At 44.6% G+C, this 25022-nt stretch overlaps 1 protein-coding gene across 22 annotated transcripts in view; it reads left to right on the plus strand.

Moving 5' to 3' along the window:
• DNM1 (dynamin 1) overlaps window positions 1-25022 on the plus strand; it is a 98294-nt gene that overhangs the window by 16966 nt on the left and 56306 nt on the right. For 15 of the 22 annotated variants that reach the window (XR_007907797.1, XR_007907796.1, XM_051808160.1 and 12 more), the window contains exons 2-14: window positions 6878-6951; window positions 8065-8214; window positions 8589-8792; window positions 9293-9391; window positions 10065-10225; window positions 11316-11458; window positions 11542-11677; window positions 12851-12918; window positions 13958-14096; window positions 22128-22214; window positions 22411-22481; window positions 22926-22977; window positions 24164-24175. Coding sequence is in view for 20 of the 22 variants with exons in the window: in XM_051808160.1 (XP_051664120.1) it covers window positions 6878-6951; window positions 8065-8214; window positions 8589-8792; window positions 9293-9391; window positions 10065-10225; window positions 11316-11458; window positions 11542-11677; window positions 12851-12918; window positions 13958-14096; window positions 22128-22214; window positions 22411-22481; window positions 22926-22977; window positions 24164-24175 (1396 nt within the window). In the remaining 2 variants the exon portion in view is untranslated. Of the gene's footprint in view, window positions 1-6877; window positions 6952-8064; window positions 8215-8588; window positions 8793-9292; window positions 9392-10064; window positions 10226-11315; window positions 11459-11541; window positions 11678-12850; window positions 12919-13957; window positions 14097-17330; window positions 17470-22127; window positions 22215-22410; window positions 22482-22925; window positions 22978-24163; window positions 24176-25022 lie in introns of all 22 variants that reach the window. The other 7 variants (XM_051808140.1, XM_051808143.1, XM_051808151.1 and 4 more) reach the window with 3 other exon arrangements.

Below are 25022 nucleotides of genomic sequence, written 5' to 3' on the forward strand. Positions count from 1 at the left end.
ATTACACCCTAAGCAGTGCTATACCAAGTGCTTATGGAATTGCTTTCTTTCACTGTGGGTCAGGACTAGGCATGCTTGTGCTGTGGAGACAGGCAGATAAATAACACACATCCCCTGGCTTAAACTTAGCTAAGAGTGCTAACTTTAAAGCAAAAAAAACCCCATGGCTTAACTAGAAATGAGACTTACCATGTGATTGAGTCTGTATAACTGATGTCCAAGTTCACATGGTGCAGCATGAAAAAATATGAAAGCAAAGGGCAGAGAAAAACATTTTGATTAGCAGGTTAATGGGTGTTGTTCATAATGTACCTGCTTTTAATGTTTGCTGTTCCTCTTGGCCTGTCTGGCTTTTTTTTAGTTGAGAAACACTTAGGGAAGAGTAGAGCTCGTAGAGGCCACAAAGTTAACAGGAAAGTCTAAATCTGCAATGCACTGCTCTTGGTAACCTACTGGGTGGCAGGGGAAAGAACAAATTTGTCCTTGTTCTTGCCCCACATCCGAGTTCTGGAATTGCTTACGGATGCACTTGCATGTCACTTGAAGGATTGGACCAGGAAGGTGCTCCAAGGGCAGGTCCTGCATCAGGCTTCTTCCTTCTGGTGGAACTAGATGATGTCTGATATGAAGGAGCACCAGGAGTTTAGTGTCCAAGAAGTGGAAAGCTACTACTGTTTCTGAGGTGTTTATTTAGGAGCCAACATGATTCATAGTAAATATTTTTAGTGTGTGGTTGATGTGTCACTTAGGTGTCAGCCTGTGCTCTAAGGATTCATTTTGATGTGCTGAAGTAAGAATATGTTTGAAAACGTTAAGTGGTGTGCTGTGAGATGAAGTGCTGTTCAGGGAAATGTATAAGCTGTTCACAGCCTGTACCAAGATATGGATTTTATCAGTTGATGCAATGATTGCAAGAATTGTTTGTCAAAAGTACCAATGCCCTGAGATTGGCTTGGGATTCTTGTAATGCACAGTGTTGTCAGGAGCTAATGAAGAACTCTAGATCTGGATGTGTGTGAGTGATGAATGATCAACTGCAAGACTTGACAGATAAAGACAGTTCAAAGCTTAAGCAGGAGCAGGTCTGAACTGTGTAACCAGACAGTAAAATCCATAGGGGCAGGATTGTATTTCTTGCAGTATATTGGCACAGTGCTTTGTGCAGCACAGTTCTGATTGAATTGCTGTCCCTGGGCACCACCAGAACACAGGAAATTACAAATACTGGAATTAAAATACAAACAGCCATGTGAAATTATGGAGGATGTCTGAATTTTAATTTTCTGAAACTAATATAATCCAAACTGGGGATTAATCACATCCCTTAATACCCTATTTGTCTATAGGCATTTAATAAGAAATCAAATTGAAATTAAATGATCAGATGGTGGTGTTCACTTCTGTTCTTTGGAACTACTTTTATGTCTTCATAAGCTACTGTTTTGGCTCTTTAATTGAGGCTTTACCTTCTCTTGTGTTTTCTAATTCAAGAATCTCAAAGGACTGGCAAACCATTGACTGCAAGGATGCTGTGTTGGTATATCTAGATTAGGCCTAAATTTGTATTTCAGAGCCCTCTACAAACAGCTTTCCAAAGAGCTTTTCTGGAGGCAGGAAAAGTAAGTGGAGGTAGAAGCATTTGGTCTGTCTTCCATGTAGAACAAGAGATGGTACCATGGACTGGTTTTGACTGCTGGTGAGTTCTGTTGCAACTTCAGTGAAGACTAAAATCACGTGTGAAGAAAGCTTTAGCTCAAAGTCCTTTCAGAAATACAGGTTCCAGGTACTAGGAAGGTATGAAACTGTTTTAATTATGTAGTACAAAGAGTAGCTTGTTTGCAGGGCTCAATGAACCAGGGGCAAAATTAAACTTATAGTCCACTGACACATGTTCTTGAGTTTGCCTGTGTATCATCTGTGTATCTTTTCCTTGTTGGAAAATTGAATTCTTGCTGGGTTCAGAGCTGGTTTTTACAAGGGCTTGTAAAAATGCATTTGTAGTGCCACATAATGGGTTGCAGTAAGTCTTCTTGTGTGGCCACATTGAGCATTTTAGAAGATAACAGCAAAAGGAAAGTGTCTCTGGGTCTCTCTGAAGACCTGCATGAATGCAGTCTCCTCTCATGGGTGTGTTTATAGCCAAAATTAAATTTCTTGGCCAGTGCTCCATAGTGATCTTTTGACAGACCTCAGGTGGCCTCTTATAAAAGTGATGAGCTGCCAAAAAGTAGACAGTGGCTCTGTGCAATGCAAAGGAGATGGGCAGCAGAGGTGCTTTCCATGTGAATTTGGTGGAAGGAGGGAATGCATGATGATATTTGCAGTGCAAGAGTATCTGTGGAGAAGCAATTGCAGTCTGAGCTGATGTGTAGGGATACCATTACTGTGTTATACTGCCCTTCACTGTTAGGAAGTCGTGGTTGTCACTACTGGAATCGTGGCTACAGGATCACAGAGGGGTGACCTGCAGATGCCAGATTGCTGGAATTAAATGCCATTGTAACAGTTGCAGGAATCTCCAAACCTTGGAGCCCAAAGCTAAAGCAGAGAGCTGACACTTCAGGCAAAGCATGAAGGGACAGACTGGCTCATGCAATCACTGCTCTTGTGTTTATCAGGTTTGAGAACATTTATTCCAGCAAAGCTGGTGGACTGGGCACAATATGCCCATAATGATCAGTGAGATGCTTTAGGACTCATTCTTCCTCCAGGCATCTCAGTATTCCTTGTTTAACAAGGAAACATCAGATCAGGTGTTTGACCAAAGGAGTAAATAAGTATTCCTTAGTCCAGCAAATTGTGTGTGTGTTCTTTAGCACCAAATGTGCCCCTGCTCCAGCAAACCAGCTCATCTAAGTAGCTTCTTTTAAAGGAGGCAGTCACATTGTCTTCAGTGTAGTAACAAAGAATAAACACAAGAAACATGTCTGAAAGTTTCAACGTGTGCCTCTTTGGGTAATCCCAAACTTTCCATGTGGGTATCTGTCCTACTTTTTTGATTGTGTCTATCTTTGATTCCCTTTCCATACAATATATATTGAATTCCACAAGCAGTTTGTCAATCTCCTTTGTTTTATGAATAGTCTGGGAGAAGTGCCTTTGGTTGATGTTACCTTTAACTTCTAATCCTTTGTACTGTGCAAGTCATTAAATGAACTCTGAAACTCCTTTACAGAGCAAATGTGCTTTTTCTGTCACTAGTAACACCTCGTTCTGTAGGATTATGAGTTACCCAATGCATGGAGGCTTTTTGTATATAGTGTTTGGCTTTAATTAAAACAAATAAACAAACCAACAGAACTATTAGGGAAACCTCAATTCCTAGTGTTCTGTTTATAAATGTATTATTGCGTGACATCAACATTGCCTTAATATGTTTCCAAAGTGTTTGGATTTTGTTTCAGTTTACAGTGGCTGCTAGATTGTTTCCCATCCCTTCAGCTGTGTTACTAATGCAGCTTTTAGCCCAAATCTGCCCTTTAATGCAGCTCTGCATATGAAAATAGAAATAAGACTGGAAGGGATGATATGATTTGGGCTCGCCCTGGGGTGGCTGGTCCAGAACCACGTGTAGGCACTTCAGAAGTGAGCAATGCAAAATTCAGGTCACTTCCCTGCCTGAACTCTTTCAGCCTGAGACTCATGCTTGGTTCTTTTTGTTGTCTTGGTTTAGAAGAGGACATCTATCACTGATCAGGCCAAGAGTTTGCCTACCTTGATAGCCTCTCTCTGACAGTTATTAATAAAAGATGAGTGTGAAATACATGTAAATGAGTCTCCCAATAACTGGTGTTTTGGCAAATGTAGTTTATCTGAGCCTAGTTTTCCAACTCTTATACAATTCTTGGAATTGCATTGCCAGAACCAGTGCATCAATGTCTTGATAGGGAATTTTGAGTCAATAGCTGAGGAAGACAGAAGCAAATTAAGTATTTATATTCCCTGAGTACAGCTTCTCTGTCTGTTTTAGCTGCTTCTTTGTGTGTTTTCTGGCTGAAGCCTACCCAGAAGAAGAGGCACAGTGTGGTACTCCTGCTTAAAAGCATAGGAAATCAAATGCTGTCATGCACTTCTGCATGTTACAGAGCAACAAAAAAAGGAATTTCCAATTCTTATGGTACAAAGTGAAGGAGGAAAACAGAGGGTTGGTGCCCTCAGTCTGAGTAACACATTTCAGGCACAGCCTTGTAGAGTGAAGTTATGTAATGAGGCTGCTCTGATGTCATGCTGGAGGCTGCCTTGTCTCAGCACATGTTATCTCTGAAGACTTATTCCATCTTCTTCTTTCCTCCTTCAGCCTTGCTACTGCATGTCTGCCTTGCTGGAATTGAATAAACCAGTTTAACCCTCCTGCTCTTGCCTGCCCAAGTCACCTGGTGCATGGTGGGTTTTATCTGGTGTGTTGTCCCCCTTGTTCTGACCTGAGGTCATCATGTCAGACTGCTCTTTCTGGAGCAATATCTCTGTATGTGTGTAGACCTTCCCCCAGGCTCTGAAGCGAACTCAAGCTGTACTGGGCATGTTGTTTGTGCCACACATGCTCTGTGGTTGTAGTTTATTTGCAGAAGCAGTTTGTGGCCCCTGCAAGAGGGCAGGCAGGACTCTGTACTCTGCCTTCTCCTCGGCGCCCCGCCAGCTCCTCGTGGAATTTACTAATCCATGCTCTTAGTTTCTATGATTTGAAAGGCTTAGCTGGAAGCAGAAGGAGGAAGGAGTTTTTCTGAGAGACTAAAGAAAAAGGAACTGAAGAAGAATAGGAAATTACATGGATACAATGGGGTGACGCTGCATCAGTTGTAGGGTTTTTTTTAATAAAGCTTTTTGGCTGAAACTGCTGATGGGAATCAAGTGTAGAGAAAGCCTGAAAGTTGAACTGCATCTACCTCCCAATAGTTTGTGGGTAAGAACACATTAATTTTCTGATGATAGAGGTCAGATTGCACATTTTCACTCATAACCAAAGGAGCACAAAGATTGTTGATTTAGGCTACTAAATTTGGCTTATGACTTTGCCTTGTCTTATATGAGGACATTTTTTTTTTCCTTGGAATAGCCTGGGAGCTACTTCAGTTAACACAATAAATTGAATCTCTTTTATAATGCTGGAACTCAGATGTCACATGGGTTTCCCATCTACCTTTGTCCTGAGATTTTCTTCCTTAGTAACTACGAGAAGGAGAGCGGAAAAATCGGGACTTTGGCTGAAGCAGAAAGACTCAGGAAAACATGGAGTACAACATGAATGGAATCCTGCTTCCTAGTGACCTCATGCTTGTAAATGCAAGTGGTCCTTTTCCTATAGTAAAGCAGGACTTGGTACTACAAGTTGGAGAGTACTGTTGCTGTGCTGGAAGGGGGATGTAATAATAGGGTTCCTTTTCCTCAGGTACAAGTTCAAAATAAGTCAGTGCAGCTCAGATAGATTTGTTATGCTAAAAACTGATGCTAGGATAGGACATTTCCGCATATTGACCATGGACATCTATAGGAATGGAGCTGAGACAGCAGAAAACTGTTAGAATGACAGAGTGCCTCAGAGATTCCAGGGTTAATCCCACTGGAATGGAAAAACTAGAGCTGTATTATTTGAAAAACAAATGAAAGACAATCCCCAGTTAGCTCTATAATTCTGTAAAATCTAAAATAGTGAGAGTGGGTTACAGGCTGAGTTGTACCAGAGGTTCCATTACACTAATTTATAGGAGATGTTTTTATTTGAGGTGTTAGAAGTTGTAGGGTGCCTCCTTACACTCCCTTCACTTGAAGTTACTCTCTAGTTTTTAATATTACCAAGTTATCCTGACATTCCCACAGATGGAGAATTATGTTTATAGCTGAGGAAAGGGAAATATGCAAGTTCTTCTACTTCTCCATAGGATCACATAGGAAATCAGTGGCCAAACCAGGAGCTGAGGCAGAACTGCTCAAGTCCTTGGCTGATGTGTTAAAACAATAGCTCATTTCTCATCTTCATGGATGATGAACTTAACTTTAAGTTCATGCAGGACTAAGAGGAAGACCTCAAGTTGGAGAGATCAGGATTTCTCATTCAGCAGAGTCAATAGTTACTCCTGAATCAGCAAAATTATTCCTTGCCACAGCTATGAAGGGAGGGAGGATCGTGTGCCAGGATCCCAGCAGTGTGGGCAGGGCTTCTTTGAACAGAGAAAACTATATTCATGCTGTAGGAAACATGTTTTGAAGCAATTGGGGAAAAAGGAAAGGCAAAGGAGAACTGGTGGGCTGTGGCTGCTAAGTCAGCATTTGGAGAAGGAGAGTGAAAGGCTGCTTTCCTTTGAAATTATTTGAAGTACACAGAACTTTGGGATTCTTGTGAATATAGAAGGAAACTGATGCTTTTACCTTGGTTATTGGCATTTGGTTATTCCTATGGCCTTGGTTATTGCTATTGCCTTGGCTGCTGGTTATTCCTCAGTTGTGTCACGTGGTGTTTGCTCACTGGGACAGTGTGGTGTCTTCTCAAGCCCCAAGTGCGGGGTGTGAGGAATTTTTGTTGTAGTTTGGGTAACTGGTTTTTGTCAAAAGGAGGCAGGCTAGTTTTTAGGCACTGCTTCAGCTTCTCTTTGCTTTTTGATAAAAGAGATTTTTTTTTTTTTTTCCGAAGCACAGACATCTGTATTAAGTGGGCTTGATAGTTAACTTGGAACTTCAGCTGAAGGAGCTGTGCTGTCACAGGCAGGATTAGAGGGGCTGTGCTGTTCTTCAGAACAAACTTGGGTTTTAGTGCCTTAAACTTTTTTTGTGCCTGTGGCTGAGGCTCCCTCTTAGAATCCGCATACGCTTTTAGAAGCAGAAAAGCTGTGAAAAGGGAAGGAAACAATCACTCACTCATCCAAAACTTCCTGTTTCATTTCAGGGACTTTCTGCCACGTGGATCTGGCATCGTAACCAGGCGCCCGCTGGTCCTGCAGCTTGTAAATGCCAGCACAGGTATGTGAGCTCCCTTCCCTGTGTGTCCAGCTGGATTGCTGTCTTAGGAGAGGTCTTATTTGATCACTGAAACTGCTCAGCGTGGAGAAAAGAACTAAGAATTTTCCCCAGTAAAAATGACCTGCGGCTGTTTTTCCTGCTTGACATTAATGATGCATTAAGTGTTCACAAGCAAAATGCTTAGTAGGTTTTTTTTGTTTTAATTTGTTAGTCAAGGCTCCATTCATACATGTATCACAATTTTCCTTTGCCTGTGCAGCTGTGACTCGTGAGAGGGTAAGATCTAAGAGCCAGATGACCCTTCTGATAGTGTACTGCAATAAGGGGGTGAGATAATGTGCTGAAAAACCACTATGAGAACTCTGGAATCCATAGAAGGCTACAGAATTCTGTGGTTGATCTTTTGAGCAGTTCACTGGTTTTGCTACTTACTTGCAGGATATTTTAATATCCCCCTGAAGTTTAATATTCCCCTTAGGTTATGGTAAGATCTCATCCAGGAGATGGCAAGTGAATGTTTCAAGGTGCTCATCTTCTCCTTGCTAGATCAAGTTCACCTGACAAGAATCTTATCTACAGCAAGGAGACAATTTGACTTTCAGGAGGCTTTTAAATTGGAACAGAGGGTTCTTGGTTTGGTTAACCTGTTCAAGGACTGACACAACAAAACCAACCACAAGCCAATTCAAAATCATGTCAAGAGAAGATCTGACTTTTCTTTTTTCTCTCAAGACTTTTTGAGTCTGTTCTCAGTACATAGTGAGACTATTATTTACCACCCCAGCACTTTAACACAGAGCTAGTCCAAGTTCTCCTGAGTACCAAGGTACCTCCCAGTGTAGCTGGGAAGTCACAGCTGCTGCAGGCAAGGGCATGAGAAGTTTGGTTGGTATCAACAGGGGAAGTCCTGGATTATTACTTCAGTGAAAGCAAGTGAGGAGACCACCTCTGCTGAAACAGAAGCTGGATTGTGAAGATGTTGGGCTCAAATGAATTATCTCAGATTTCATCCCTTCAGCTGTGTTTTGCTGTGTTTTGCTTCAGGATGTGATGCTTTCATTACGCTTTTGAGCGTTTCAGTGACGATTTGACTCTCTGCTTGTTTTTAAACAGAATATGGTGAGTTCCTACACTGCAAAGGAAAGAAATTCACTGATTTTGAGGAGGTCCGTTTGGAGATTGAGGCTGAAACGGATCGTGTTACTGGCTCCAACAAAGGGATTTCCCCTGTGCCCATCAATCTCAGAGTCTACTCTCCCCATGGTGAGTCTTAATGCAGTGGAACCAACTCTTCGGGCTTTCTAGTCTCTTATGAACTGAAAAAAGTGTAGTGTCATCCCTTCCCTTTCAGTGTAGCATATGTGGAAGCACTTTGAGGGCACAGTTTCCCTGATCAGTGTGAAAATAAGTGATTTAAAGGGAAGGGTGATGAGATCACTGACAATCACACTAGTAACAAGTAGCAACTAGTTCTTATTAAGCAGTAACAAAAGGGAACTGGAAAGCTCTGTGTGCTTTCATGTGTGCATCTCTTATCCCAATTATATATCAGAGACACTAAAGCTATGGGTGGTACTTAAAGACCAGAACATTCCTGTGTTAACACTCCATTATTCTGTCTCCTCTTTCCTGTCTAGTCCTGAACCTGACTCTGGTGGATCTGCCGGGTATGACAAAAGTCCCCGTGGGGGATCAGCCCCCTGACATCGAGTTCCAGATCCGAGACATGCTCATGCAGTTTGTCACCAAAGAGAATTGCCTCATCCTGGCAGTGTCCCCAGCCAACTCTGATTTGGCCAATTCTGATGCCCTGAAGATCGCAAAGGAGGTGGATCCTCAAGGTAAATATCTCTTAATTTAGCCTGACATTACTGGCCAGTGGCCTGATTTTTCCTGTTGCCTTTTGGTTGTGATTAACCCAGTAACTCTGGGCTCCTTTCTGTTGTCTTGGGATGTATCTTCACCAACAAACATTCTTCTGAGAAGTATTCGTGAGTCTTAACAGTTGCTATAATAGAATTTTTGTTACTCCTCTTTTCTTCCTTTGTCTGAGCCCCACTTCTGAAGAGTTGCTTTAGTTGTCTGATTTTTGGCCTGGAGAAAAGTAGGAAAATGTGCACTAAAATCCCTCTCTGCTGTGTCTTAGCATTCAGCAGGATATAACTGAGAACTGAGCTCAATTTTTATCTGTTTTGCTCTTGTGGCTTCTTGAAGGTGATAGGAACTGTAATGTTCAAGAGCCCTTGAGTAGCCAAGTTGGGCAGTCTGTAAGCTCTGTGAAGAGAGGAAAATATTACATGAGTTGTTTGCTTCAACAAGTGTGTTTGTGTTTTTTCCCCAGGCCAACGCACCATTGGGGTCATCACAAAGCTGGATCTTATGGATGAAGGAACTGATGCAAGAGATGTATTAGAAAACAAATTGCTTCCCCTCCGTAGAGGTACTTTTCCTCGTGCTTTGTCCATGATCTCCTTCCTCTCTTTTCCTTGTGTGAGGTGTCCTGACCTCCTCCTCTTCCTCCAATGCATCCACTTCCTATAACACCTTGTACAACTTGTGGTTAAGCCACCTCTGTTCCAAGCTGGAACTGAGAAAAGGTGGGGAACAGGGATCAATCAGGTTGTTAACTGGAATACTTTGGGTATTTAGACCTTCATATGTAGACCTTTACTTTCTGTTTTCTTCTTTTAATAAGGCAAGCAGCAAAAATGGATCTCCTGACTAAAAGTCTCCCCTCCCTGTCATAGTAAATAGATGAAATGATTCTGGGCTGTAGCAGCTGCTGTGTATAGCCATGGCAAAGAACCTGTCCTAAGGACTGTCACAGAAGAGTCTGAAATGAATGAGATTGGGGTGTGCTTTGTGTTTGGGGAACAGTAATAAATAAGCTAATTCTCTGTTCCATACTCATTTCTGCCCTGCACACCAACATGTCAGAACCTTGGCCATTCAGAGGAAATTCTAATTTTAGACTCTTCCAACTGTCCCTAATAATGTGTTACCACTAGAATCCCCCTTTTGCAGTGCTGCCAGCTGGGTAACTTCCTTCTCAGTCTGAGTCTGACTTACATCCTCATCCTTGCAACCATCTGACTCTGACCCCACTCTTGCAGGTTACATTGGTGTAGTCAACAGAAGTCAGAAGGACATAGATGGCAAGAAGGACATTCAGGCAGCTCTGGCTGCAGAGAGGAAGTTTTTTCTCTCCCACCCAGCCTACAGACACATGGCTGACCGCATGGGAACCCCCTTCCTGCAGAAAGTACTGAACCAGGTACTGTCCACAGTTAAGAGCTGCTGCCCACGGTGTCACTGGCTGTGCTGGCCATCAGGGCTCTTCCTGGGTGGAAGAACACAGGAGAAACTAAAACTTGTGGTCAGCAAACTGATAATAGTGTAAATGGCTTTGCTGCAGTGAGACTTGTGAAAATTGGTGAACTCTTCCTCCTCTGTGTCATAAGAGGTGTTCTGGTGCTAAATCCCATGGAATGTGCCTGACTTGTTTAATACTGATATAGCAAAACACATTGGGGCCAATAATGGAGCCTGCACACCAAAGGCAGAGCAGTGCTTGGTCCTTCCACTGGCACTGGTACAAAATTAGTAGATGGTTCATGGTATTTGCACTGTCAGAATGCAAGGTCTTTCTGGTTAAGTTAAAAGATACCTTCTAAATTTCAAATGGTCTCTGTACCTAACAGTAAGCTGCAAAGACTGGTTTAAATGTGATACTGGTAGTCATTTTCCCATCTTTTGAGGCTACCTTAGCTTCTGTCTTGTACAGTAGCAACTTGCTGTTACTTCCCTCTCTGTTCTCATCAAATACTCTCTTAAGTGAAGAATTATTTTGTCCTTTTTTTCTCCTTACTGGAATATTCATCTTTAAACTGGAATTTTCCACAGTTGTGCTCTGTGGAAACCCTCTTATTACAACCTCATCAGTGGTTTTGACTCCTTCCACCTTGCCTTGTCACCCTGTTGAAAAAGGGCTTTGCCACCACCTTGGGTGTCAGTGGTTCATCTGAAGACACGATAGCCTTTACCCTTGTGTGAATTGCAAATGCTAATACTTTTATTGAAGTTTATTCTTTGGTTTGAGTCAGGAGACTTGTGTGATTTGGAGTCTTGTACCAGACTAGAAGGTAAACTGAAGGTCAAGAATAGAGGTGTGCAATAGGCAGGAGCTGGGGAGGTGGGATACCCTCAACTCACAACTGGTATCTATCCTGGGACAGACTTTGTTAGGACCACTCAGAAACTGAACACAGAGAGGAGCATTCCTCTTTATTTTGTAGCGTAGTGGTAGAAAATTCTTCCCAGTAACTACCTAGAGGTTTATTGTCTTAAACCTTCTTCTCGTGCAGCAATTGACCAACCACATCCGTGACACCCTGCCAGGGCTGCGGAACAAGCTCCAGAGCCAGCTGCTTTCCATTGAGAAGGAGGTGGAGGAGTACAAGAACTTTCGCCCTGATGACCCTGCTCGCAAGACCAAAGCTCTGCTTCAGTGAGTGGCCTCGGCTGCGTGTCCCTCCCTGGAGAGCACTGCTCAGCCATGGCTTCTACTTCATGCTGTTGGTTTCCTTTCAGGATGGTCCAGCAGTTTGCTGTGGACTTTGAGAAACGCATTGAGGGCTCTGGAGACCAAATTGATACCTATGAGCTGTCAGGAGGAGCGAGGATTAACCGCATCTTCCATGAGCGCTTCCCCTTTGAGCTGGTGAAGGTACTGCTCCCTGTGCTGCTGAGATCCCCTTTGTCTTCTTGCCTGTTACCTCTTCTGTCTGTCTCCTTACTCTTCTTGTCTTTCATCATCTGGCTTTCCCTTCAACTACTTTGTTTCATGGTTTTTCCTTTTATCACCTTTTTAAATTGTTTGTCCGCATTATTGGGACCTTCCCAATAATGGTACCGACCTTTTCCCTCTGTCCCTGTTCTTGTGACAGAACTTAACTTCCTCTGAGCTAAATAACAGTATTTCTTTGGCTTAGTTCCTAAATGCTAAATTAAGTGTGCAAAATCACTTTAAAACAACGGATAGTAAATCAATGCCTGAATGCCCTTGCAGATATGTTGTGTTAAAGCTTCTGTGACTGAATTTCACGTAGTGTGAATGGTGCTGAAACTTGGACTTCCTTGATCCTGAGCATCAGACTAGATCTGAAGTTCCTCTAACAGATATCCAAGAAGTGGAAAAAAAAGTGTTGGTATACCTGGGATTACTTCTGTCAATGCCCTATCAATGGCCTAGAGGTGGGAACAGTGTAGCAACTGTTCTCCTGTCTTAGCAGTGGAAGAGGATTTTTATTGAATGATGGTTTTTTCAGATGACAAAGTACACCAACCTGATAAGAAGGGGTTCTGAAAATCTTTTATTTTAATGTCACTTGTAACAAACTTGAAAGCCAGATCTTTCTACTTCAGGATTTTCTGCATTTTACTTCCTTTTTTTCATATTTGAATAAGATGAGAACATTTTAATGAAATACAAGACCCTGCCTTGTATTAGACTTACAATTCACACACAAAAATGTATTATCCATTTGTGGTGTTCACTGAAAAAAACAGCTGCCAAGATCTTGGGAGGCAAAACAGTTTGTTTTAGAAAGCCATCTAGCACTTCAGTCCTGTTGATTTATGTCAAAGAAGCTCCTTGAGAGCAGCTGGGGCTTGGCATCTGTAAATGTAGGCCCTTAGTTGTTCATGTGTCCAAGATGTCCTGCACTGGCAACAGAAGCTTTATGGCTGGGCTCTGTATGCAACACTTGGGCTGATATCTTATCTGTCACATGATAGTGCTGGCATGGGACCTCTGCTCTGTAAAGCATCCTGCTGTGTCCTGGGGTTGTGCAAATAAGTGTCAAAACAAAAATTCCGATAAAATTCTCTCTTGGTGCAGATGGAGTTTGATGAGAAGGAGCTGCGGCGGGAGATCAGCTACGCCATCAAGAACATCCATGGTATCAGGCACGTATCACACCCTAGGCAGACCTTTGGCTGCAAAGCCTTGTAAATACCTCTAGACCTTCCAAATGGAGTTGAAGACTTCAGAGGTACGGTAGGTCAGCCAAAGGGGGAGGGATAACCTTCTTGGACCATTCCAGTGACTTGAATCTGGGAGTAGGGACAATCATCCAAGTCAATTTGCTTTCTCTTCCCATGTGAGAGTCACAGAAGCCTAAAAGGTAAAAGCCTGGGTGACCTGACATTTTTTTCATCCTTCTTGGGCCTTGACATACTAAAGGATAGAAAGAGGGATGCAAGCCCATACTGGTCCTTTATTTAGTTAAAACTAAAACATTGATTTTCATGCTAGCCAGTTGTTCAAAATGGGTGTTGGTGCTGAGAACCTCCTCCCCTAGAGATCTGAGGGAACATGGGGTTGCCCATCACCAGGATGCCACTGACCCCAGGGCATGGTTAGCAAACAGGTTTGTGTTCCCCTTAGTGGTGGTGAGTTGTCAGAAAGCACAGCCCTGAGTGTCCCTGAGTTGTGCAGCTCCTGGGAAGGTGAGGAGGGAACCCTTTGTGCATGCTGGGATGCAAACCAAAAGGTTTAGATTTATTTTCATTCCTTTTCTCTTGCTCAATCACCAGCTGAGTTTCATAAAGGGAATCAAACATGTTAGTGTCCCCAACCATTGAGAAAATCTCCCAGAGAAGGCCTCCCATCTGCTGCACAACCCTGAGATCAAATACACTGTGCAGGGGGCCAGTCCCTGCCACCCATAAGCTTGGTGGCTGAGGTGAAATGGTGACCTGGCCATGGCTGTCCAGCTAAGATCCATTCTGCCCTCAGCACAGCCTTCCTGGGAAGTGCCAAGCATCTCTCTCTTTCCATGGACTGCAGTCAGGGCTTGTCCCAGGGGATGTGACACTCCCCAGCCCCGTGTCCTGGGTTTTAGTGGTGGCTGTGCCTGCTCCAAGACGTGTGTGTAACGCTGTGACATTCTCCTTGCCCCTTCTCCCCCTCCTGCCTTGTCTTGTCCCCACCCTGGGTGTTTAGAACCGGTCTCTTCACACCCGACATGGCCTTTGAGACCATTGTGAAAAAGCAGGTGAAGAAGATTAAAGAGCCTTGCCTGAAATGCGTGGACATGGTCATTTCGGAGTTAATCAATACTGTTAGACAGTGCACCAAGAAGGTAACCAGAGGCAGCATGGAGTTGGCACCTTCCACCCGCTCGCTGGCTGCGGCGCAGCATCGTGACCTGGGCAGGGACTTGCCTGCAGCCACACTTGGTGTTTTAACCACCTCCTCAGCATGACTAGACCTGAGCAGTACGAGCCTGGAGCGATCCAGCCAACAAGCCAAACAGGAAGGGAAATGCCCTGGGACTTGGGCCGTGGCCCTGCTCCCCGAATCTTTTAGGTCTGAAGGGTGCTGGAGATGTGCTGGCCACCCCTTTGTCTGTAGCATGATTCCTGGTTCCTTCAAAAACCAAGAGTGTGGCTATGTTTGACTTTAAATTTGTTATCTGGGTTTATTTTCTAAGTGGGAAACTGGGATTTAAATTTTGTCCTCTCTGTTCTTGTGGAAGTGAGAGGGTTAATCCCAGACTAGCCCTTGGGTGCTGTTCAGAGGGTGTACGGGGCTGAAATTTAGAGGCTACAGCCCTTAGAGCTGTGGGCTGTACCTCAGGGAAATGTGCCTGTGGTGTTTGGCTTGGTTTCTGGCTGGTTTGGTCCATATCCTGTTCTGAAAGAGCAGCACATGGCTGAGAAGGAGCAAGTTAGAAGTGTTCATCAACTTGTGGGCTCCTCCTGCTCTCTTTGAGAGAGTCAGTGCTTCAGGCTTTGCCCTTTGGGATCCATACTCTTATTTGGTAGGGTTGAGGGAGGGAACCTGCTTTGAATCTGCCCTTTGGATGTGTCAGCTCTTGTTCCTGAGGTTGAGAGGCAGCAAGATAAGATGACAAGTGCCATTCTTCTCAGCCATGGCTTGCTCCTTCAGGCAGGGCTGGGTGCTGGTGAAAAGGCACCTCAGTTAGGATGGTGGTGTGGGCACTGGAGACTGGAATCGCCACTGGCTTTTCAGGTGCAGGTAAATGGGCACTGCAGGAGGTGTCTGGAGAGTCTGACACCCTCTGCAAGGGTGGGGACAAGTGCCCAAGTGGTGAGAGAAATGCCTGGTCCTTAGGGCCAGGAGCCTCTGTAGAAGGGCTCAGGCATGCAGGCTCTTGCTTTGCCCCCCAGGTCAGGCTGGGGGAGCAAAGTGGATGCAGTGAGAGATTGCTCAGGTTTCTAGAGTGCTGGAGGAGTTTCCTTTTTCTGTCCTGCTGTCCTCTCTTGGGGTGTGTGACTGTGGGGAGCACCCAGAAAGTTGCCATTAGAGCCTGTCGACAGGTAAGCACAGGCCCTCGGGCTGCCAAGTATCCAGAGTCACCTGCTAACTGGATCAGAAGGGCCCTCCTTTTTCATGCCCTCTGAAGCTTCTCTTGATTTGTTCTCCATCCATCAGTTGCTATTTAAAACCTCCCATTCATTCTTTCACTTTGCATCCTTTCCTCCATTTCCTGATTAGTTTTTCATTGTTTCTTTTTCTTTTCTCTTTTTACTGACAACTTTAGAATAAACCATCTGTTCTGACAGCAGCAGGTTTCTCAAGTGATCAGGTGGTGGGTACAGCAGGGTGGGAAATAAGGGGTGAGAACAGACCACAGGGATGGAGGGGAAATGTCACAGATTCAGGAATAAAGGATTCCATTTTAGTTTGGATTCCACTGCTGAGGTGTTGATGGTTGACTTGCTCTGTGTGCTGTCTAGTAGCCATGGTTACAATTTTGCATCTGAAAAAACAAAATTTTGTCATTCAGGTGATACTCAGGTACTGGAAGAGACTAACTTATATATTTCTTCTGTACAGGGTCCCCCCCAGAAGTCTAGTGGGGGAAACTGGATCTTGATCTTAGCAGGGCAACTGGATTAGTAGGAAACTGCTGCTGAGCCAGAGGATGTGAACTGAACTCCAGACATGCCCTTGCTTTGCTCAAAGGGGGTGTTGTTGGCACCTTGGAGAGACCTTTGGGTGAAGCCAAATCCTGTAACATTCCAACTCTTCGCTGCTTAAAAGGCAGAGTGCTTGTACATCCCATAATACATGTTGAAGAGTGTTTTAATCCTGCTGTTGCTTGGGGACTTGCAGGTGTTACCCACAGAGATGTGAAAGATGAGATGAAGGGGTAAAACTTGATTTACATGAGGTGGTGGTTATTTACAGCTATCCCAGGATTTGTTGTTAGCTGCAGGCACCCCAGGTGTGACTATATTAACTGTACCTTTGGAAAGGCAGCATCCCCTTCCCATGCCAAGGGGCTGTTGTTCCTTGAAAGCACTGGCAAAGCAGTCATGGTCCATGGTAAAATAGGTAACTCAGATTGTGTAACAAAGAACATCCTGGTAGAAGCTCTGAAGTGTCAAGTGCTGAAAAATTTTTTTGGAGTGCTGTAGTCTTGAATTGGATTGATTTTGGCCATATTTTATTAACTTCAGTTTCTGTGGACTTTTCTGCTTTTCCTTAATGGAGCCATTGAGAACACAGGCCACTTAATATCAGTGGAAATTAATAGTTCCTTATAAACCTCCATAGGCCTGTGTTGGGTCTGATGCTACAAGTTTATACATTCTGCTGGGGCTACAGGGTACATTGTGTAGCTATGGATGTCCTGGAGCAAGTTTGCATTTTCCTGAATACTGGGTACATCTGTTCTTACTGAGGAAGCTGATGTTGCAGGGAAGGTGAGTGAGATGAATGATGCTCCCTCAGTGGGGCAGTTTGCCCAAATCCCTGAAACTGAGAGGCATCAGTTCAGTTCTGCCAAAACAAGACACAGGTGACAGACCCTTGCAGGTCTTAGTCTGACTCCTGTTCAGGCTTCCTGCACTTGGAATAAGGAAAACTTGAAGGGTAGATAACTGTGATGGGAAAGAAAGGGAAATAAGATACAGGGATAAAGGGAAATGAGACATGGTGAACCTCTAGGAAGAGAGGCAGTGGCTCACCGTGGCAAGCAGCTTTGTCTTAAAATCCAAAGAAGCTTTTCTTCAAGAAGAGATCACTTGATCCCTGGGGGAGTTCCATCCATTCATCTGGCTCTTGACAGCTCACCATTTCACTGGCCCAGCTGCTCCTACCCCTTTCCCCTTTGCCACTTCCATTTGCCTGTAGACTCTCCTGATACTTGGCAGTGCACAGGCCCCATAGCAATGCTCACCTGGTTCAATAAACTAATGGAATGAACCAAAATCTCACTTCTCATTTTGCCTTGTGTTTTCTCTCTTTTCCCTTCTCCTTCCTTCTTTCTTCCTCCTTCCTGCTCTTTCTCTGCTTTGCTTTCTTCTTCCTCGTTGCTTCCTCCCACCCTTCCCCTGCCATGCAGAACGGGTCTCTTCACGCCTGACCTCGCTTTTGAAGCCATAGTGAAAAAGCAGGTGCAGAAGTTGAAGGAGCCAAGTCTGAAGTGTGTGGATATGGTAGTGAGTGAGCTCACATCCACCATCAGAAAGTGTAGCGAAAAGGTAAAGAAACAAACAAAAAAATCAAAGAAAGGTTAATGCCCCCCCCTGCTTCCCACACACTTCCACGCTGTTTCTTCACAAACACCCACCAGGAACTCCAGCAAAACTAGAGAGAAAGAATGGATATAAAGTTGCATCTAAAGGAGAGCAGCAACCTGCAGGTACAAGAGCAGTTTAAAGGCAGGCCAAGAGAAGTGGGTGACAACTGATGTGCTCTCGAGCTGAGAAGTGAGCTGGGATCCAGTGGAATATTCCAGCATACCCTGTACCTCTGTCTGGCTCAGTGACATTCACCTCAGTGTGGATGTTTGCTGTGCCACTGCCTGCACATTTGGAACTTCTTACTTGTTATTTCTGGGACCCCCTTAAATCCAAATAGCCTAGAAAAAAATAAAAAGCCAGAAGAGGATCTCCCATCCCCACAGGATGAGTGGCCTGCAAAGCAATGTTGAGCAGTAGCATCTACAACAAAACAGCTGATTAAAAGTTTGAGGTGCAAGGTGTTCTTCAAGAGGCATTCAGAACCCCAAAAGGCTTTGAGAAAAGCTTTTCCAGGCATTACACCCTCTGCATCATTCTCCTGCTGATCTCTCACTCCATGGACTGTGCTCAGTGGGAAATAGTGTGATGCTTTTCCTTGCGTGCTGTGAACCACAGGAGGTGAAGCCTGAGGGCAGCAGCAGGTGGAGAGTGATAGGGAAGGTGTCAAATACTACTTTGGAGGCTGGGGCAGGAGTGGCTTTGCTTCCCAGGCTGGTTCCCTCCAGGAGAGGGCACCACATGCCTCCTTAAAAAAAAAGGCAGATGTGGCAATTGGTGTTAAATTGACCAGTGAGGGGCTGGAAACGTGTCTGTGGCACAGCAGAAGTATGTTCTGGAAACTGAGTTGGAAGGGACTGTTTCATGGGTTGTTTTAGGACTTGAAAATGACAATTTCCTTCTTCCAGGGTTACAGCCAGACTCACCACCATACAGCCCTAAATTGGGAAGGAAGTTAAGAATTGATATGGGTTCAGAGTGAAGGCAAGAGCTGAGCTAATAAGATCTGGCTCACTTAGAAATGCAGAGCTCATCCCCACCTCTGCAAGGAGACATCTTTGACATGTCCTGAGCTCTGACCAGTCTATTTGTTGAGGAGTCCTGCTGTTGCCAGATTGTGGGGGCTGATGTGGTGAGACAGAGTAATCCCTTTCCAGCCTGTTTCTCCTGTGGATTTTTTATTTTGATGGGTTTGATTGCTTGCACTGTGTTCTGTATCTGGCTGGTGATGTCTGCTCTGGGTGGGGAGAGAGAAGGATGATGAAAAACCCCAAGGGTGTTGAATTCTGCTTTCTCTATTGGACCATGTGATAAAGTGGCTGGATACCCACTTGCTCTGAGGATTTTAATCCATGATGTGATGGAGGATCCTGTGAGGATTTTCCAGGGTGATACAACCTGGGTAATCCTGTAAGGAAGGTGATAGTAGCAGTGACATAGTAGGAGACTAATGGCTGTAATAAAAGCTGCAGAGGCCAGGGAGGCAGATGTTAGAGATGTAAAATAACTGTCTGAATCAAAATATGTAGTAATAGTACTAGAACATAAAAGGAAGGCTTTTAGTGATGCTTAAAGTCAAATGTTTGCATGTAGTGAGAAGGTTAATCTTGCCTGTACCTTCCTCTGAAAGAGTAGAAAGTGACTGCCATAGGCCACTTTAGGAGAACAGCCGGACTGAGATGGGTTCTGATGGCAGAAGGTGGTAACTGCCCAGGGACATCAGTTAATTTGCAATATTTATTTTGCATGTTATAGCTCTAACTGCTTGACATGGACAAGAGCATGTGCTATTAGGGGGAGCATCTGGAAAAGGCTACTTTAGGACTGATGCTAATTGTAAGGTAATACCCAGCCTGCTGTGTTGTGGACTGATGCTGCCTTTCAGATGACAAAAACCTTTAAACTCACCAGAAGTCCTGCAAGGCTTCTTGGAAAGGAAGGCTGCTTGGGCTAACACCTCTTGAATTAGCTTAACAGTCCTGTAGCCTTGGTTTGTTGCTGTCCTGAACTGTTGTGTGTTATTGTTTTCTCACAATTATTTCATTTCACCCCAGATGGTGAAGAAATCATTGTACGTGCAGTTGATAAAGCTGTATAGGTGGAATAATATGAGACTATCAATAAAGAGCACAGAACCCATCTGTGTTCACAGAAGTACAGTTTTCCTGTATGAAAAGTTGACTATTTCTTGACTATTAGACAAAGTTGAGGGCTGAAGAAGACAGCCATTAACAGCTGTTCTCTGACTGGCCTGATCCTGAGCTTCTTCCCATTGTTTAAGTGGAGAGTAGCTCCAAAAGCAACAGAAAGCTGGTGTAAGCATGAAAGCCCTTACATTTAGGAGGATAATGTTTTAGCCAGTGTTTTTCCAAAAGCAGGAACCTTCTGTGCCAGACTGCACTGCAGCATCTCACAAGTGCAGGAAGGTCTTGCAAGTCAGCAGCCCTTCAGCTGAAGGTTGATCTCTGGTGTGCTGGCAAGGACTCCTAGGATCTGCAAAGAGGGGAACTAAGGAACATTGGGACAAATTTGGTTTTCAAAGAGGGCTGTAAGCTTGTATTTTGATTGAACAGGCAAATGCAGCTAAAACCAGGATCGAAACCCCACATGAGCTGGGACACGATCCCAGGCTTGACAGACTTTACCCCTCGAGGGGTCGCCTGCTCTCCTGTCTTTCAGAGTCATGGCATTTCTGGGTGCTGTTTGTCCCGCTGGTGATAACTCCTTGCCACTCTATACCCTATTGCATGTTCCCTGGTGGTGTCACATCCTGTGGCTTGTTTATCCCCTTTCCTTGCCCGCCCTCGCTGCTCCTGTGCATGCTTGGGGTTGGAAGCTCCCGCATGGGCACTGATGCTGTCAGTTTATTTTTGCACATGAGTGTTGCTGGATGACCTGGGTTCTGAACAAACCACAACTTGTTTTGCACTTTGTGTGCATTTGTAATGGTTGGGACTGGGGTGGTGGCAGAGAGGTTTGATGTGTTTTTTGTTTGACTGTAGTGTTGTCTTTTTTTTTTTTAATTTGAAGCAAAGAAGCTGAGACTTGCTTAAAGGTTTTCCAACTTCCTGTTTTTCTGTTTGTCACAACTTGCCCATCTATCCTTCGCCAACCCCCCAAAGGAAACAGGAAGATTTCCCTGTCTGTCTCTGAAGCAACCAGCTGCCTGAACCATAAAGATCATGGAGAACACCCAGTTTGTGCTTTTAAGATGAGGTGGTGGTGGTGGGAACACTAATTGTTTTTTCCTGCCTCTGTGGCATTCCAAACAAACCACACATTTAAAAATTGACAGTGTCAAATCTTATCCAAATTTCAGTTCTGGGCCATTGGAACTTGCTTGACTGCAAGGAAGCTGAAAGAGTTTGAGAGTATTTTTAGTCAGATGTTAGGAATATTGGTGGTGGTTAGTGTGGGATCTGGATTCCAGTGGTGATGATGCACATTTTGAGGTGGTTCCTTCTAGCATGTTGTAATTACTTATGTATACAAAACAAAAGGGCAAACCAGTTGAAGAAGGTCTCATAAATTGGAAGAACACAACAAATGCAGTACAGGTCATAGGCAAATGAGATTTTTTTTTCTTTAAGTACCTCCTTGGAGGGGGATATAAGAGACTGATAGTGTTTGACATCATAATCAAATTAAAGGTAATATTAAAAATGGAGAAAATAATTTCATAGGGGATGGGTGAAGTAGGGAAGAAAGGGCTAGATCCTGGATCTGGAGGATTAATTTCATTTGACTGTGCTGGGCCTGACCTGAGAGGCAAACACTTACTGCTGTGGAAATCACTAGAGGCTTGTGAATCTGGGCAAGAAGGGAGGTGCTGTGTGAAACCCAGAGGGCTTTAAAGGTACTGATTCTAGAGGTGTTGCTCATTTATTATCTCTGTAGATGATATTCTTTTGAACCACAGCTAGTAAAGTCCTTCTGCCTCTCTCTCTGAGCAGGAAAGGATTCCCTCCTCAGTAATGTGGCAGCAAGTGTGGTGTAGGTGCAATGTGAATGCAGTAATCTTGCTCCAGCACAGGTGGAGAACAGGTAGAAGCAGCTGGAGACAGACATGTACCCTTGAGCTGCTCAGATCCTGTCTGTGCTTGCACATGTTGGAGTGGGCCAGATGCTTTCACTTAGTGCCTCAGCAAATAGGGATTGAAACCCACTTCACTTCCCAGGTAGACTTCCCATAGAATTCAGCAGGTTGTACCAACAGGCCATTCCCCTACTTAGCCTACTGCAGTGAGTTGCTGAGCATCTAGAGGAACAAGCCACTTTAACAGGAAAAACCCAACAAGCAAGAAGCAGGGCATTTACACCTGGGGTTTGCCCAGAGCCTCGTGCCAGGAACAGTGTGCTGGGTTTTGTGGTGAGGCAGAAAGGTTGCTGCAAGAGTGAAAAGAGCTTTTCTCTGAAGCCCAAAAGAAGCAGAAATGAACTTTGACCCCCCCAACAGACTTCCAGGAACTTGGAAAAATCTGTCTGCAAGTCCGGCTTTCTAGCACTTCCCTCGAGAGTATCTGGTATTAGGGGTGTATGTGTGCATGTGTACATGTGGGGGGCTGCTGCCCCCTTTGTGCCTCCCTTTCCCATGTGCACGTGTTTTCTCTCTCCTGCAGCTCAGCCAATACCCTCATCTGCGTGAGGAGATGGAGAGGATTGTCACCACTCACATCCGGGAGAGGGAAGGCAGGACCAAGGATCAGGTGGGGATCAGGACTGTGTGGAAGAGGAGAGGTTGGGTGGGGGACACCTTTGGAAGGGGCAGTCTGGGTTAGAGGGGCCTGAGCCAGAGGGAGTGTGGCTGCAAAGGGTATCAGATGAACAGTGTGCAGGGCTCTGTCTGCCCCTTGAGCAGGGTCAGTCACTAACTCTTGCTCTGTCTGTGCCTCTGTTTGGCAGGTCATGCTTCTAATAGACATCGAGCTGGCTTACATGAACACAAACCATGAGGATTTCATTGGCTTTGCCAAGTAAGCACCCACCTCCTATTGCTTCCTCTTCTCTGCATGAGTTTCCTGTGGCTCTGTCCTGTAGCTGTTCCAGTAAGTGGGTTGCAGAGGCCCTGGTGGAGATGCTGTGGTCCCAAGAATGGTGCAGCTCTCAGTATTGCTTGATTTTAGTAGCTCTATATTGCAAGGCTGGGGAGGAGAACAAGGATACACAGAAGGGTGAGTTAAAGTATTAGGATTGTGTCAAGGGAAAAAAAGCAGCAGCTGTGGAGGGTTAGTGATCCAGGTGTGGTTCATGTGGGAGTGAGAAGATGAGTAGAGCAGATGGCAACAGACTGGCTTATCAAGGCTTGGAAGCCAGTGGTGAGGGGCAGGAACTCACTGTAGCAGCTTCCTAAGGGGAGCAGGATTCAGGTGATCAAGAAGAGCCTGAGAAGTTTTGAATGTCTCTGCTGTTGTTTGCAGTGCTCAGCAGAGGAGCAGCCAGATGAGCAAGAAGAAGGCAGCTGGCAATCAGGTAGGCCAAGTTCCATCTCCTTCACTGCTGCCAGGAGGATGTGTTTGCTACCTGGAAGCTACCAGGTGGACAAGTGCTGGGCTGGATGCAGCAGTGCTCCAAGTTGGATTTTATCTTTTTTTTATGTTACCTCTCTATTTTTTTTTTAACTCATCAAACTCTGTTTATAACTGGAGGATAGTGTTTTAGGCTCCCTGCTGTCAGGAGGAACTGAGCATCTAGCAGCAATGGAGGGAAAGAGTTGTAGAGGGCTTGGAATCCACATCTGGTCTTACTTTTCTCGTAGAAATTCCTATTAATGTTATGGAGATTCTCGTTTGTTCCTTCACTAACTGTGCTGACCCTTCTGCCAAGTTGAGGAGTACAGAACACTAGGTCTGAACTGTTACAGTACTGAGTTGTCCTTTTTAGTTGTCTTTCCCATCAGTGGTATCTACTTTCTGAAAAGGGATTTCAAGAGAGTTCACGGACTCTTTTCCAGAAAATTTCACTGGAAATATGTAAATCTCTGTCCAGGGAGATGAAGGGTGTTGAACTCACCCATGGGAGAAGACAGCAGTGGAGGGGAGGAGTTCCCTTAATCCTTCAGAAACTGTAAGGAGTGTGCATACAGTTAAAGAGAGGCTAATGACACTTTGTCCCAGATTTGCTGGGGACATGGCAAGGCTATCTAGGCTAAAAGATCTTGTGGACACAAAGCCTTACAAGCAGCTTCATAGAGAATGGAAGCAAATGCTTTTGCTTAGTGTTTCTTTAAAGACATTCACTCCTGACATCCACCCTCTTTATAACAATATATTTGACCACCTTTCCCTTCACATGAACATGCAGACTGTTTCAGTACTGTTGGCAGGCACATGGGGCTGGCCAGCCATCCATTTTGGAGCAGCTGTAGGGAATTCCATCCTCTGCAGTGCACCTGACAGAAGAGCTGAGTGTAAAAGAGAGCAAAGGGCAAACTCTGGATCTACCTGTAAAGCGTTTTGGCTTTCTGTTAACAGACTTTATTTTGGGATGGGGGTTGCTTTTGTTAACACCTGGGGTAAAAGATTTGGTACCAGCCTCCAATTTATTTTATTTTTGAGCCTCTCTTCTCCTGCTCCAGTTTTCCTAGTAACAATCTCTCCTCTCTTTGCTCCTCTCCTGCTCTCTGCTCTGCTGCTGTTGCTATGGTTCCCCTTTGCAGGATGAGATCCTGGTGAGTAGAAGGCCACTCAGCAGGGTGTGCTAATGAACATTAATGTTGCATCTGGGAAGGCAAGAACAGGGCATAAACAGATTATTCCTTCTGCTGCCCAATAGGCAGAGGAGGGCAGCTGACATTAGACACAGACAAAGCAGAGATGAGGTGACAAGGTAGTATGTTGAGGAAAAACTCAGAACTGCTGGTACATCTTTGAGTGGGTGGAGATGAAAAGCAGCAATCTGAGGATGTGTGGTTCTGTTCCACTGCCCCCTCCTGTCCACAGGGAGAGCAGGACTAGCTCAAGCTTAGAAGGCATAAGATGAAGATTTGAGGCTCCTACATTTGCCTTTATAGGGTAAATTGCCAATTAAAAGGATCCTGTACATCTGCATCAGGCTGCTCACACTGCAACCTGATAATATGCAGTGCAGTCCCGTGGTTTTTCAATGCCAGGTCGTTTTCATCAAGAGTATCCCTACAACAAGGTATACACATAATGCATGCAGATATTTTGGGGTGTGAACAGTGCACTAATACATGAAAGCTGATGCATTTCAGCTGTGCATACCTGCATTTGATTACTGCATGTGTGAGGTTCTAAACCAGCACTTGGTGAATAGGAGTTATTAGAGAACAATAGCCTGGCTTCTTTACAGACTAAACTTCAAGGAGCTTGATTTGCCCTAGATTAATATAACTGCTCAAATACCTGGGTATGCTGAAGTCCACAGTATGAATTCCAGATGCACCATTTTGTTCTGTTATCCTTAGTGTCTCCTTTCACTAAACTCAGTTCTTTCTGGGTTGCTTGCCCACGTCCCAAAGTGGTTCCCCTCCACCTCTGAGTGAAGCACTCCAC

The sequence above is a fragment of the Manacus candei genome, unplaced genomic scaffold (assembly GCF_025592945.1).
Source record: "Manacus candei isolate 608988 ecotype Guabito, Panama unplaced genomic scaffold, ASM2559294v1 h1tg000071l, whole genome shotgun sequence".
In the NCBI taxonomy this organism is placed as follows: domain Eukaryota; kingdom Metazoa; phylum Chordata; class Aves; order Passeriformes; family Pipridae; genus Manacus; species Manacus candei.